The sequence below is a fragment of the Rhinopithecus roxellana genome, chromosome 20 (genome assembly GCF_007565055.1).
Source record: "Rhinopithecus roxellana isolate Shanxi Qingling chromosome 20, ASM756505v1, whole genome shotgun sequence".
Lineage (NCBI taxonomy): Eukaryota > Metazoa > Chordata > Mammalia > Primates > Cercopithecidae > Rhinopithecus > Rhinopithecus roxellana.
The window spans coordinates 26,167,826-26,183,496 of NC_044568.1; the positions used below are offsets into that span (position 1 = coordinate 26,167,826).

At 46.1% G+C, this 15,671-nt stretch overlaps 1 protein-coding gene across 1 annotated transcript in view; it reads left to right on the forward strand.

The window, feature by feature from the left end:
* The window catches only part of CDH1 (cadherin 1), a 103,697-nt gene that overhangs the window by 70,463 nt on the left and 17,563 nt on the right, over positions 1 to 15,671 (forward strand). Inside the window, 7 exon segments of the mRNA XM_010355036.2 lie at positions 6,840 to 6,983; positions 7,109 to 7,264; positions 8,641 to 8,785; positions 10,085 to 10,260; positions 10,536 to 10,664; positions 11,726 to 11,908; positions 13,938 to 14,182. Of these exon segments, the coding sequence (XP_010353338.1) occupies positions 6,840 to 6,983; positions 7,109 to 7,264; positions 8,641 to 8,785; positions 10,085 to 10,260; positions 10,536 to 10,664; positions 11,726 to 11,908; positions 13,938 to 14,182 (1,178 nt within the window).

The window sequence follows — 15,671 nt, forward strand, 5'->3', positions numbered from 1 at the left end:
AAGCATCCCTGGCCTTAACTGGTTAGACACCAGTAGCACTTCCACCACTTGTGACAACCCAAAGTGTCTCCACATGTTGCCAATGGCCCCTGGGGGGACAAATCAGCCCCAGTTGAGAGCTCTTGGTCTAACTGAATAATTCTTGCTGGGGTTTTTGGGGTGTGGGGATCGGGTAGTGTGGAAGAGTGGTAAAGGCCTGGATACCATCTGGGACTGAATCTCAGCTGTGCCATTTACTACTTGGGTAACGTTGAAGGAATTATGTCACCTGTCTATGCTTGAGCTTCCTTATCTGTAAAATGGAGATAATAGTGAGGATGAAATTAATTAATGCATGTGAAATGCTAAAAGTACGCAAGGCATAGTTAGTCATTGTTAGCTATCTTTACCACTCCCCTCCTGGGGGAAGAAGAATGAATGAGAGCTGGATTCTTCTTCTCTCTCTCTCTCTCTTTTTTTTTTTTTTTTTAAGACATAGTCTCACTCTGTGGCCCAGGCTGGAGTGCAGTGGTGCGACTCACAGCAACCTCCACCTCCCCAGTTCAAGTGATTCTCCTGCCTCAGCCTCCTGAGTAGCTGGGATGACAGGTGCCCACACCACACCTGGCTAATTTTTGTATTTTTAGTAGAGGCAAGGTTTCACCATGTTGGCCAGGCTGGTCTCGAATTCCTGACCTCAAATTATCTGCCTGCCTCGGCCTCCCAAAGTGCTGGGATTATAGGAGTGAGCCACTGTGCCTGGCCGAGAGCTGGATTCTCTGATCATTTTGCTTTTTGTGCTTCCAGTAAGAAGAGTCTTGGCAAAGCAAGAGAAGAACCAGTGGGCAGCTCTTGCCCCATTAGACTGTAACCTCCACAAGACCCTTTCCCGTGGTATTTGCAGTGCCTGGCCTTAGGTCTGGCCCATACCAGGAACAGACAAACAGATGAATTGGCCATGAATGGAAGGATGGATGGATGTCTGCCTAGGTTCTTGGCAGGAATGTTTCTAGGGGTTGTTACTCGAAGCGAGTTTCTCAAATGCTCCCGTGGTGCTTCCTACCGAAATGTCTCTCTGGGGGATATTCTGGTTGTGTCCTGCTTACTGCTTTGGAAGTGTGGAATGTGTTGTAAGTGCCAGGGCCAGTAAGGTTGGCATCTTCTTTTCTCCCTGAAGACTCTTGATATTCTTGGAACTTAATGGTCCTCCTGATCTGGTTTTTCTCCCTGGTGTAATTAGACCAGAAAAATGAGGAGTCTAATACTGTAGGACTATATTAACATAGCTCCTTGACTCAGAGTCTCCAAGGGACCCCATCATTCATGTGAAAAAAATTTCAGCACAGTGAGTCCTTGCCAGGCAGCTGTGTGTGGAAGCCTCTTATGATCCAGAGACAGTTTTATTTTATTTTTTTAGAGACAGAGTCTTGTTCTGTCTCCCAGTCTGGAGGGCAGTGGTGCAATTTCGGCTCATAGACACTTCCGCCTCCCGGGTTCAAACAATTCTCCTGCCTCAGCCTCTCAAGTAGCTAGGATTATAGGCGCCCGCCACCACGCCTGGCTAATTTTTGTATTTTTAGTAGAGATGGTTTCACCATGTTGGCCAGGCTGGTCTCGATCTTCCCACCTCAGCCTCCCAAAGTGCTGGGATTATAGGTTTGAGCCACTGTGCCCGGCTGCAGAGACAGTTTTGAGCTTGGGTCTTCAACTTTTCTTCCACATCTCTTGAACTTTGTGTCTGCCTCCATGTCTGCTGTGTCAGGATTGGGTTCAAGTACACGTTATATAAATCTCCCAGTTGTGGTTTATGCAAAATACTCTCAAGTTAAGGAAGCCCTAGGGTAAGCTGTGCCCAGTATGGAGACTTGATAGTCGTCAAGAGTCCAGGTTCCCCCTTTCCTTTTTGCTCCATCACCTTCAGCACATGACTTCATCCTCAAGGAGATGTCATGATCCCAGATGGCTGCTGGAGCTCCAGTCATCATGTCTTTGTTTTTTTTTTTTTAAATCGTGTTTATTCTAGGCAAGAAGAAGGAGAAAGGAAAAGCATAAAAATGCATTACTTAGTTATCTGTCTGCCTTTTAAGAAACCTTTGTGGAATTCTCCTCAAGCAATACTTGAGAAACACTGGCCAAAACTTAGCCTCATGACCACATCTAACTGCACGTGCAGTCTAGGGAATGTAGTCTTATATGAATACATTTCTGGAATGTATATCCCAGAATTAGAAAATTGAGATATATATTGGAGAGATAGGTTTTTATTTTGTTTTTAATCAGAAACAAAGAATGGATATTGGGTGGTAGGTAGCAGATTCTGCCTCAGCTGGTTTGAGATTCACCTTGGTTTGTCTCTATAGTTCAAAGGATCCTTCTGGAACCAGATGGTACTGTAATTAGATGGCAGTCTTACCTCGCCTTCAATATATATTTATTAATTTTCAACTTTTTTTTTTTTTTTGAGACGGAGTCTCGCTCTGTCGCCCAGGCTGGAGTGCAATGGCCGGATCTCAGCTCACTGCAAGCTCCGCCTCCCGGGTTTACGCCATTCTCCTGCCTCAGCCTCCCGAGTAGCTGGGACTACAGGCGCCTGCCACCTCGCCCGGCTAGTTTTTTGTATTTTTTTTTTTTCTTTTTTTTGAGACGGAGTCTCGCTCTGTCGCCCGGGCTGGAGTGCAGTGGCCGGATCTCAGCTCACTGCAAGCTCCGCCTCCCGGGTTTATGCCATTCTCCTGCCTCAGCCTCCCGAGTAGCTAGGACTACAGGCGCCCGCCACCTCGCCTGGCTAGTTTTTTGTATTTTTTTAGTAGAGACGGGGTTTCACCATGTTAGCCAGGATGGTCTCGATCTCCTGACCTCGTGATCCGCCCATCTCGGCCTCCCAAAGTGCTGGGATTACAGGCTTGAGCCACCGCGCCCGGCCAATTTTCAACTTTAAAAAAAAAACAACATACCCAGGTTAACATAATTTTTTTTTTTTTTTTGGAGACGGTCTTACTCTGTCACTCAGTCTGGAGTGCAGTCTCGGGAGCACAGCTCACTGCAGCCTTGACCTCCCAGCCTCAGGCAATCCTCCTGCCTCAATCTTCCATGTAGCTGGGACCACAGGGTGCACCACCATGCCCAGCTAATTTTTAATTATTATTATTATTATTATTATTATTATTATTATTATTTTTTTTTTTTGTAGAGATAGGGTCTCACCTTAATGCGCAGGCTCACTAAATTTGTATAAGAATAGATCTTAGTCTCTAGTTCTTTCACCTTATTTGGGTGAGTTTTCTCAGTCTGGCATCCTTCTTTTCTTTTCTTTCTTTTCTTTTTCTTTTCTTCCCTTTCCCCTTCCCTTCCTTTTGTGTTTTTAGTAGAGACAGAGTTTTACCGTGTTGGCCAGGCTGGTCTTGAGCTCCTGACCTCAAGCAGTCCACCTGCCTTGGCCTCCCAAAGTGCTGGGATTACAGGCATGTGCCACCGTGCCCCACCTGGTATCCTATTTTTCTGAGGGATCAGTTTCGTGTGCAGTATTTTCAGGCATGACTCCCTTTCATTTCACGCATGAAAATGTTAGTGTTATGTTTTGCCAGCACAGTGTTCATCATTATTAATTCTCTGAAAATATTCCACAGTCCTAATGTCAGCAAGGCATGCGTGTTCCTTTCCTTTTCAATGTGATACTGGGTTTGCATTCATTCATGAGTGCCCATGTGCTCACCATGGCTGTGCAAGGTAGCTGGGTTTTGTTGATGTTGTTGTTTTGTTTGTTTTTGGGTTTTTTTGAGATGGAGTTTCACTCTTGTTGCCCAGGCTGGAGTGCAGTGGCTTATCTCGTTCACTGCAACCTCCACCTCCTGGATTTAAGCAATTCCCCTGCTTCAACCTCCCGAGTAGCTGGGATTACAGGTGTGCACCACCACGCCCAGCTAATTTTTGTATTATTAGTAGAAACGGGTTTCACCATGTTGGCCAGGCTGGTCTCGAGCTCACCTCAGGTGATTCACCCACCTTGGCCTCCCAAAGGAAAAAGCCTGCTGGGATTACAGGCATGAGCCACTGCACCTAGTGAAGGTGGCTGTTTTAAGGCTTAGGATACAGTGGTTTTTCTGGAGTTGTTTTTTGTTTGTTTGTTTGTTTGCTGTTTTTTTTTGAGACAGAGTCTCGCTCTGTTTCCCAGGTCAGAGTGCAGTGACATGATCTCGGCTCACTTCAACTTCCGCCTCCCGGATTCAAGCAATTTTCTTGCCTCAGCCTCCTGAGTAGCTGGAATTACAGGCACATGCCACCATGCCTGGCTAATTTTTGTTTGTTTGTTTGTTTGTTTTTGAGACACAATCTCTGTTATCTAGGCTGGAGTGCAGTAGCACGATCTCAGCTCACTGCAACCTCTGCCTCCCGGGTTCGTATCTCAGTCTCCCAAGTAATTGGGACCTCATGTGTGCGCCACCATGCCTGACTAGTTTTTGTATTTTTAGTAGAGGTGCGGGGTTTTGCCATGTTGGCCAAGCTGATCCCAAACTCATGACCTCAAGTGATCTGCCCACCTTGGCCCCCCAACGTGCTGGGATTACAGGTGTGAACCACCACACCTGGCCCAGGATACAGTGTTGAGGGTCAGTTTTTTATTTTGTTCCTGTGCTGGGGTCAAATCTCAATAAAACCATAGCTCAGTGTTTTCCAACCAGTCCAGCCATCATCTGCATCATTACCTTTGTTGAGCACTTCCTGTGTTTCAGGCACTATTCACAGTGCTTTAAATGTGCGATACCAGCATCTCATTTCATCCTCCCAAGAATTCTATGAGATAGGTTCTAATACTATCCCCATTTCAGACATTAGGAAGCTGTAGTACAGAGAAGTTAAGTAATATCTGCCTGGGACAAGGAGGCACCATCGTGAGGATTCAAAGCCAGATAGCCTAGCTCCAGAGCCTACCCTTGGCTCAGGCTGGGCTGCCTCTCTAGGAGACAAACGCAGGATGTAGAGGGCAGAGAGTGTAGGTGTGTGCGCATGTGTGCACTTGTGGCCAGTGTGCAGCATTGAGGAAGGGCTCTGTGATGATACCTGGTTATATCTCACATGTATCTGGTGCATCTTTAATCTTTTTTTTTTTTCTTTTTTGAGATGGAGTCTCTCTCTGTCACCCAGGCTGGAGTGCAGTGGTGCCATCTCGGCTCACTACAAGCTCCGCCTCCCGGGTTCACACCATTCTCCTGCCTCAGCCTCCTGAGTAGCTGGGACCACAGGCGCCTGCCACCACGCCCAGCTAATTTTTTGTATTTTTAGTAGAGATGGGATTTCACCATGTTAGCCAGGATGGTCTCGATCTCCTGACCTCATGATCCACCCACCTTGGCCTCCCAAAGTGCTGGGATTACAGGCGTGAGCCACTGCGCCTGGCGCATCTTCAATCTTAAAGCCAGAAAATAGAGCTGAACTCAAACTTGGCAAGCAGTGATCAGTGACTGTGAGTTTTTATGTGGATGGTGAGAGATGGAATTTTCCCCTGGAAACTTTACTACAGTAATCACTTTAAAACACTTAAACAATTTGGCAAATATTTTCCTTCCATTTTCAACTCTCTTATTTCCCTGCATGTGCATAAAGTTATCTTTATTGCATATGAAAACTGTTCAATACAAGTCTCAAAGGGTGTTTTTGGCTCCCATCCCAACAGCTTCTGTTAGAACAAATGGAAACCATATAGATACAATGATACATTGAAATGAAGAGATTTGTATTGATCACAAAGTAGTTCTTAGTATCTGTTCTCAAAATCTACTTGTTTTGGCTGATAACTCCACTTTGGGGACCTATGTCCCCAAGAAAAACATGAAAGAGGCTGGGTGTGGTGACTCACACCTGTAATCCCTGCAAATTGGGAAGCCAGAGCAGGAGAATCACTTAAGCCCAGGAGTTCGAGACCAGCCTGGGCAAGATGGCAAGACCCTGCCTCTACAAAAATTAAACAAAATTTAAAAATTAGGTGCACATGGTGGTACATGCCTGTAGTTCCAGCTACTTGGTAGGCTGAGGTCAGAGTCTCACCTGAGCTCAGGAGTTTGAGGCTGCAGTGAGCTTTGATCACTTCACTGCACTCCAGCCTGGGTGACAGAGCAAGACCCTGTCTCTATTTAAAAAAAGAAAATAAAAGAAATTGAAAACCCAAATATTCAGTTGTTGAGTAAGTTCTGATATTAAATCATCACAGTATAATGTTGCTATTAAAAATCACATTATGGGCTGGGTGTGGTGGCTCATGCCTATAATCCCAGCATTTTGGGAGGCCAAGTTGCTTAAACTCACAAGTTCGAGACCAGCCTGGGTAACATGGCAAAACCCTATGTCTACTAAAAATACAAAAATTAGTCAGGCATGGTGGTGTGCACCTGTAGTCCCAGCTACTCAGGAAGCTGAGATGGGGGGGATGACTTGAGCCTGGGAGGCAGAGGTTGCAGTAAGACAAGGTCATGCTGCTATATCCCAGCCTCAGTGATAGAGCCAGATCTTGTCTCAAAAAAATAAAAATGAGATTATGTAGGCTTGAAACAGCTTGTAAATTATAATATCAAACCCTGAAACCAATACTTGTGTATGCATGATGATTATTGAAACTCTGGACACTAAGAAGGATAAAAAGAGAATGCGGTCTTTACGATGCAGCAAAGGGGCTCATTGTTTTTTGTTTTGGTTGGTCATTTTGGTGGATATATATAATTTGTCATTGATAAGAGAATGTATCATTAAATTCAAACTGTACACTGCCCACAGAAGGCTGGGGATGCTGTCTGGCTAGGTTGGACTATTAGACCTGTAGTATCCATCCTGAATTATCTCATCTTGTTCCTCATCTTCTTTCCTTTTAGGCCTCTGTTTCTGGAGTCCAAGCAGAATTGCTCACATTTCCCAACTCCTCTCCTGGACTCAGAAGACGGAAGAGAGACTGGGTTATTCCTCCTATCAGCTGTCCAGAAAATGAAAAAGGCCCATTTCCTAAAAATCTGGTTCAGGTAGAGAAAGAAGTTGTCTATTTCTCTGGGAGGGATTTGGCAGAGAAGTACCAAGGAGAGAAAGGGAAAAGACCGAATGTTGGGATCCTTCTTTACTAATACTTTTTCTTTCATTTTGTTTTCAGATCAAATCCAACAAAGATAAAGAAGGCAAGGTTTTCTATAGCATCACTGGCCAAGGAGCTGACACACCGCCTGTTGGTGTCTTTATTATTGAAAGAGAAACAGGATGGCTGAAAGTGACAGAGCCTCTGGATAGAGAAAACATTGCCACATACACTGTAAGTATCTCTTAGAAGCTTGTTGACACTGGGGTAACATCCATCCAGGATTTTTTGGTCAACCCATGCTGGATCTCCAGATCAGAGGCTCTGAACACATGAGGAGCTTAACTTGACAGCTCTTGACCTGTTGCTAAGGAGAAATGATGGGAGAATGTGGGACAGTTTGGGGTTGTTAATTTTTCTCCTTGTCAGGAAGAAAGGAAGGAGAATCCCCATGCATCCTCATACAACCAGGGCAAATTTTGACCCAAGATGTCAACCTGTTCTTGGGGCTGGAAGTCCCTGACCTAAAGGAACAGGACAGTGATGATAAAAGGGAGCAAAACCCATTTCTTGGGCTTGGCAGCAGCAAGAGCTTGGGAAAACCAAGAAGTTTTTTTTTTTTTTTGAGATAGAGTTTTGCTCTGTCACCCAGGCTAGAACGTAATAACGTGATCTCAGCTTACCACAACCTCCACTTCCTGGGCTCAAGTGATTCTCCTGCTTCAGCCTCCTGAGTAACTGGATTATAGGCAATTGCCATCACGCCCAGCTGATTTTTTGTGTTTTTAGTAGAGATGGGGTTTTACCATGTTGGCCAGAGTGGACTCAAACTCCTGAACTCAGGCGATTCACCCTACTTGGCCTCCCAAAGTGCTGGAATTACAGGAGTGAGCCACTGTGCCCGGCCTCCAAGAGGTCATTTTTTTTGTTTTTGTTTTTGTTTTGGATTTTTGGTTTTTTTTTTTTTTTTTTGAGACAGGGTCTACCTATGTCACTCAGGCTGGAGTGCAGTAGTACAATCATAGCTCACTGCATCCTGGACTTTCCGGGCCCAAGCGATACTCCCACCTCATCTTCCTGAGTAGCTGAGACTAAAGGCGCAGGCCACCACACCCAGCTAATTTTTGTATTTTTTGTGGAAACAAGATCTTGCTATGTTGCCCAGGCTTGAGCTCAAGCAATCTGCCCACCTCAGCCTCCCAAAGTGCTGAGATTACATGAGCCACTGTGGCTGGCCAGGAAGTCATATATTAATGCCAAATTCAGAAATATCTGGGGGAAATGCTAGACCAGAAGGACCAGAGCAAGTTTCACCCTGCATGGAATAAGAGTTCTTCAGGAACCCCACCTTTATCTCTAGGCCTGAAGCCCTGGTCCTCACGTGGGAAATGGGAGGTTTGAGCCAGTGGGGGTGTTACACCCCATGGGTCTTACCTTGTTATGATCTCATTGAAGCAGCAGCAGCACATGTGTGAGAAAAGTCACCCACTGGGGTCTCAGAGAGTGGGAAGGTGTGGCAGCCCAGGGAGTACACTCTGCTTTGACTGGGCTCCTTCTGCCACATTTTCTTCCTCATCAGAGCTCAATTCACCCTCACTTGGTTCTTTCAGCTCTTCTCTCATGCTGTGTCATCCAACGGGAATGCAGTTGAGGACCCAATGGAGATTTTGATCACGGTGACTGATCAGAATGACAACAAGCCCGTGTTCACCCAGGAGGTCTTTAAGGGGTCTGTCATGGAAGGTGCTCTTCCAGGTATATCCACTAATGAGAATCTGAATATCCAGAAAGACTCTTAGGTTCTTTGGACCCCAAAGTGTTGTCCAACCCCGAAGGTTGTGTAACTAAAGCTGACCCTTCCTGTGGACAGAACTTCGTGGGAAGCCATTGTTGTGTTATATGCATGTGTATAACAGTCTACCTATGGAAACATATAAAACAGGGAGAGTTTAAGAACAATCTTCCCTTTTTTCTTGTTAAATTTTTCTTTTAGGCTGGGCGTGGTGGCTCACGCCTATAATCCCAGCACTTTGGGAGGCCAAGGCGGGTGGATCACCTCTGGTCAGGAGTTTGAGATCAGCCTGACCAACATGGTGAAACCTCACCGGTATTAAAAATACGAAAAAATTAGCCAGGTGTGGTGGCGTGTGCCTGCAATCCCAGCTACTTGGGAGGCTGAGGCAGGAGAATTGCTTGAACCTGGTAGGCGGAGGTTGCAGTGAGCTAAGATTGCGCCACTGCACTCCAGCCAGGGTGACATAGGGTCTCACTTTGTTGTCCAGGCTACTTTCAAACTCCTGGCCTCAAGCAATCCTCCAACCTCAGCCCCACAAGCTGCTAAGATTATAGGCATGAGCTACTATACCTGGCTAAGAACAACCTTCCTAATTAAGGAACAGATCTTTGCCAGTACCTCAAAGCCCTAGACAATCTCCCTTGATCACATTCTTTTCTCTCTTCCATAAAGATAACCATACCCTAGGCTGGGCATGGTGGTTCATGCCTGGAATCCCAGCACTTTAGGAGGCCGAGGAGGCAGGCAGATCACCTGAGGTCTGGAGTTCAAGACCAGCCTGACCAACATGGAGAAACCCTGTCTTTACTAAAAATACAAAGTTAGCTGGGCGTGGTGGCGCATGCCTATAATTCCAGATACTTGGGAGGCTGAGGCAGAAGAATCGCTTGAACCTGGGAGGCAGAGGTTGCAGTGAGCCGAGTTTGCACCGTTGTACTCCAGCCTGGACAACGGGAGCAAAACTCCGTCTCAAAAAAAAAAAAATGATAACCGCACCCTGACTTTTGTGGTAATCATTCCCTTTCTTTTCTTTATTACCATTTGTGTATTTATACCTGAATAATAAGTTGATAGTTTGAGCTTTCTTTCTCCCCTAGCACTTTGGTAAGAATGCTAGGAATTAGATAATGGGGGAACTCTGACATGGTACCACCCCCATGTCCCCTCCTTTATACCTCAGGGCAGAATTGGATTAAGCAGTACTGACCCCGTCCCAAAGGGCAGCTTGTCTAAACCTTCCTCTCCTTGAACTCTTCCAGGGACCTCCGTAATGGAGGTCACAGCCACAGATGCGGACGACGATGTGAACACCTACAATGCCGCCATCGCTTACACCATCCTCAGCCAAGATCCTGAGCTGCCTGACAAAAATATGTTCACCATTAACAAGAACACAGGAGTCATCAGTGTGGTCACCACTGGGCTGGACCGAGAGGTCAGGTGTCAGGAGGATCCAGAGGGTGTGGAGGACAAATGTGTATTAGCTCAATCCTGTGGACAAAGCAAAATCCTGCTAGGCCACTTGTCAGTTAATACAGTGTTGGTCTGAGCTTTGCATCTAAGCTTCTGCCCAGAGGTTCTGTGCCTAGAAGACAGGCTGACTGGCATGAAGCAGATGGTTAAATATTCTGGTTCCATGTGTTGGGCTGGGCTAGGCCAGAGGTCGCTGGTAGTCCTGGTCCTAACTTGGTTTCATTGATCTCTCTGCAGAGTTTCCCTATGTATACCCTGGTGGTTCAAGCTGCTGACCTTCAAGGTGAGGGGTTAAGCACAACAGCAACAGCTGTGATCACAGTCACTGACACCAATGATAACCCTCCGATCTTCAATCCCACCACGGTAATTCTACAACTCCTCAGAGGGTTTCCAAAGAAAGGTCTTTTGTTGTTCGTGAACTAAGTTTCACTACTGCTCATGGGCGAAGTCTTTGAAAACTCTCTCCAGACTAGTGAATGTTAACTTTAAACTTAAAAGCAAGCATCTTGAGATGGCAGTTGTCTTTTAGCATGTTTTTTCCACCCTTGGCCTGGGGCCAATTGGCTCAAGATTGTGAAGTTGCGAAAAGCACCTACTGATTTCATATCTGCATATGGTACATTTTTGTAGCAAATATTACCGGGTTTCATTTCTTCATTGAACACATATTTTCTAAGTTTATATTAGGCACTGTGTTAGACAGTGGAGCTACCATCACACACAAAGCAGACAAAGATTCTATTCTCATGGTGTTTCTAGTATAGCTAGGAAGACATCTTATGAGAATTATTGAACACCAAGGATATTACATGCATTCAAGAAGAAGGTGTTGAGAACCAAGTAGGGGAAGTTTAAATCATCCTGTATGATGGCCAGGCATGGTGGCTCACACCTGTAATCCCAACAAGTTGGGAGGCCAAGGCTGGTGGATCCCTTAAGGACGGAGTTTGAGACCAGCCCGGCCAACGTGGTGAAACCCCGTCTCAACTAAAAATACAAAAATTAGCCGGGCATGTTGGTGCGTGCTTGTAATCCCAGCTATTTGGGAGGCTGAGGCACGAGAATTGCTCGAACCCAGGAGGTGGAGGCTGCAGTGAGCTGAGATTGCACCGTTGCAACCCAATGTGCCCATTGCCTGGTCTCTCCTCGTCACATCTGCTCCTCGAAGCTTGCTTTCAGTTAGCCAGGTGTGGTGGCGCATGCCTGTGGTCCTAGCTACTCTAGAGACTGAGGAGGGAGGATTGCTTGAGCTCAGGAGGTTGAGGCTACAGTGAGCCATGATCGCTCCAATACACTCCAGCCTGATGACAGTGAGATCCTGTCTCAAAGAAACAACAAAAAAAGAGGATTCCTTTAGGCCCCTGAGACTGGGCTCTGCTAGCAATCTTGGTACTTTGTAAATGACCCATCTCTTTGCTCTGCAGTACAAGGGTCAGGTGCCTGAGAACGAGGCTAACGTCGTAATCACCACACTGAAAGTGACTGATGCTGACGCCCCCAATACCCCAGCGTGGGAGGCTGTATACACTATATTGAATGATAATGACGGACAATTTGTTGTCACCACAAATCCAGTGACCAACGATGGCATTTTGAAAACAGCAAAGGTTTGTATGGTACCTGGCAAGATGCAGAAACTGGCATCCTCGAAGCTGTTCATGCCCTTGTCCCCTGGTATCTTCTTAGAAGTAGATTCGCTTTGGCAGGGGGACAGAATGACTTTCCCAGATTCTAGTGGACTATGTGGGGTTTGCAGTGGCTCTTCCTGCTCATGTAAGAAATCAAGAAACTGGGGTGGGTGTGGTGGATCACGCCTGTAATCCCAGCACTGTAGGACGCTGAGGCAGGCGGATCACAAGGTCAAGAGTTTGAGTCTCTGCTAATAATACAGAAATTAGCCAGGCATGGTGGCACGTCTGTAATCTCAGCTACTTGGGAGGCTGAGGCAGAAGAATTGCTTGAACCTGGGAGATGGAGGTTGCAGTGAGCCAAGGTCGCACCATTGCACTCCAGCTCTGGGCAGCAGAGCAAGATTCCGTCCCAGGGGGAACAAAAAGAGGCCGGGCATGGGGGCTCATGCCTGTAATCCTAGCACTTTGGGAGGCCAACGCAGGCAGATCACAAGGCCAAGAGATCGAGATCATCCTGACCAGCATGATGAAACCTCATCTCTACTAAAAATACGAAAATTAGCTGGGCGTGGTGGCACGCTCCCACTACTAGTGCGGTCCCAGGTACTAGGGAGGCTAAGGCAGGACAATCGCTTGAACCTGGGAGACAGAAGTTGCAGTGAGCCATGATCGTGCCACTGCACTCTAGCCTGGCAACAGAGTGAGACTTCGTCTCAAAAAAAAAGAAATCAAGAAGCTAAGGCTTTTTGATGGCTCATGGTGGCTCGTGCCTGTAATCCCAGCACTTTGGGAGGCCGAGGGGGACAGATCACCTGAGGTCAAGAGTTTGGGACTAGCCTGGCCAACATGGTGAAACCCTGTCTCTACCAAAAATTACAAAAATTAACCGGATGTGGTGGTGCACACTTGTAATCCCGGCTGCTTGGGAGGCTGAAGCAGGAGAATTACTTGAGCCTGGAAGACAGAGGTTGCAGTGAGCCAAGATCACGCCACTGCACTCTAGCCTGGGCAACAGAGTGAGACTCTGTCTGGGAAAAAAAAAAAGAAAGAAGAAATCAAGAAGCTCTTACACAGGATCCTGAAATTGAAAAAGGCTCTTTCCCAGAAACATTCTCCTTCCCTTAGCTCTTTCCATTTTGCAATGAGAGGGAAAATGATTTACTGGTCTCTGCTCTTGTGCTGGTTTATTTTAGAAGTGGGGCAGATATCATTGTTTTTGAAAAGTGTCCTAGAAACTTGAAAACTAGCCAAGGACAGTAGTGCATGGCGGTGGGTCCAACTACTTGGGAGGCTGAGGTGGGAGGATCACTTGAGCCCAGGGGGTTGACACTGCACTGAGCTATGATCATGCCACTGTACTCCAACCTGGGCAATATAACGAGACTCCGTCTCTTTAAAAACAAACAAACAAACAAACAACAACAACAAAAAAAACGGTGGCCAGGCGCAGTTGCTCACTCCTGTAATCCCAACACTTTGGGAGGCCAAGGTGGGTTGATCACCTGAGGTCAGGAGTTCAAGACCAGCCTGGCCAACATAATGAAACATCATCTCTACTAAAAATACAAAAAATTAGCCGGGTGTGGTGGCAGGCTCCTGTAATCCCAGCTACTGGGGAGGCTGAGGCAGGAGAATTGCTTGAAGCTGGGAGGCAGAGGTTGCAGTGAGACATTGCACTCCAGCCTGGGTGACAAGAGCAAAAATTCTGTCTCAGAAACAAAATAAGGAAAGAAACTTGAAAACTAAGAATTTGAGTGATTTGCTTGTTGAAGTGACTGGATCCCTAGAATAGCCCCAGAGCTTTGACTTCCTCTTGAGTAGGTGAGCAGATCTGAGAAGCCCTGGTAAGTAATTGTGGTCTGCCATTGAAAGTCATGGCAGAAACCACAGTTACTTTTGCACCAACCTACTGTATTACCAAAAGCAACAGTTAAGGATTTAATTTCATTTTTACTAACACAAAATATTTTGTTTTGTTTTTAACTTCATTGTTTCTGCTCTCTAGGGCTTGGATTTTGAGGCCAAGCAGCAGTACATTCTACACGTGGCAGTGACGAACGTGGCGCCCTTTGAGGTCTCCCTCACCACCTCCACAGCCACTGTCACCGTGGATGTGCTGGATGTGAACGAAGCCCCCATCTTTGTGCCTCCTGAAAAGAGAGTGGAAGTGTCTGAGGACTTTGGCGTGGGCCAGGAAATCACATCCTACACCGCCCGGGAGCCAGACACATTTATGGAACAGAAAATAACGTAAGTGTGAGGATTTTTCAACTGACTTACAGCAGCTGGGTATTTTATATCATTTTATATATAAATCAATAATATATAGTTCATGGCATTTTGTCATTTGTCTGTACAAGACCATTCTCTTAATTTATTTTTTATTCCCTTTATCTGTACTCCTTTCACCTGTTCCCTTCCCTCTACAGACAGCCTTTCTTGATCTGATGTGCTGCCTCTCTTTGAGCTCTTCTAGTATGGTAGAAATGTGATTTTACTTTGCATACATAATATTGTGTTTTTTTGTGTTTGGAGTCTCACTTTGTCGCCCAGGCTAGTATACAGTGGTGATCTCTGCCTACTGCAGCCTCTGTCTCCTGGGTTCAAGCAATTTTCATGCCTTAGTCTCCCACGTAGCCAGGATTATAGGTGCCCACCACCACGCCCGGCTAATTTTTGTATTTTTAGTAGAGATGAGGCTTCACCACATTGGCCAGGCTGGTCTCGAACTCCTGACCTCAAGTGATCTGCCCGCCTCCCAAAGTGCTGGGATTACAGGCGTGAGCCACCGCACCCAGCCCATAGTATTGTGTTATAAGTAGCTTACTATTAGTATTTCTCCTTTCAAACTTGAAGGTACCTCTATAATGTAAATCACACAGATGCTGAAAACCCACATACCAACCAACCAACTACAACACTTGCTTTAAAATACTCTCATTTTGGGCTGGGTGCAGCGGCTTATGCCTGTAATCCCAAAACTTTGGGAGGTCTAGCAAGTGGATCATGTTGAGGCCAGGTGTTCAAGACCAGCCTGGCCAACATGGTGAAACCCCTGCCTCTACTAAAAACACAAGAAATTAGCCAGGCATGGTGGTGCACACCTGTAATCCCAGCTACTTGGGAGGCTGAGGCACGAGAATCACTTGAACTCAAAAGGTTGAGGTTGCAGTGAGCTGAGATCGAGCCACTGCACTCCAACCTGTGTGACAGAGTGAGACTCCATCTCAAAAAAAAAATAATAATAATAAAAACTCTCATTTTCTATATGCAGCCAGTGGACTCCTTTTAATCTAGAGATATTTCTACATGCTCCAAACTGTAAGGCCTGGCAAGATGGGTTTTAATTGAAGTTTAAAAGAGTGGTGAAAAGTCAAAGACAATAATGTAGGATTTGGTTTCTGTGATGAAACCCTGGACGGCACAGTTTCCAGGCTGGGCTGAAAGCTTGCAGTAGTGAAATAGATAGTTCAGAGCATCTCCTGGGACAGATTCAGGGCCCAGGTCTCTGGTGTCTGTTTGCAGAGGCCCTTACACCTGGAACAATGACCACTTGATGTAATTCATTGCTTTGCACTTCCAAAGAAGTGAGGCCAAGCCCACAGGTTCTCAGAGCCCTTTCCTCCTTTGATTTCTTAGTTTCCCTTTCAGAGCCTTTCCATGACCCTAGTAAATAACTGAGCAATAGATCTCTGTTAGCCTCCCTGCACCTCCCATTAAATGCCAATAGTACAGCCCA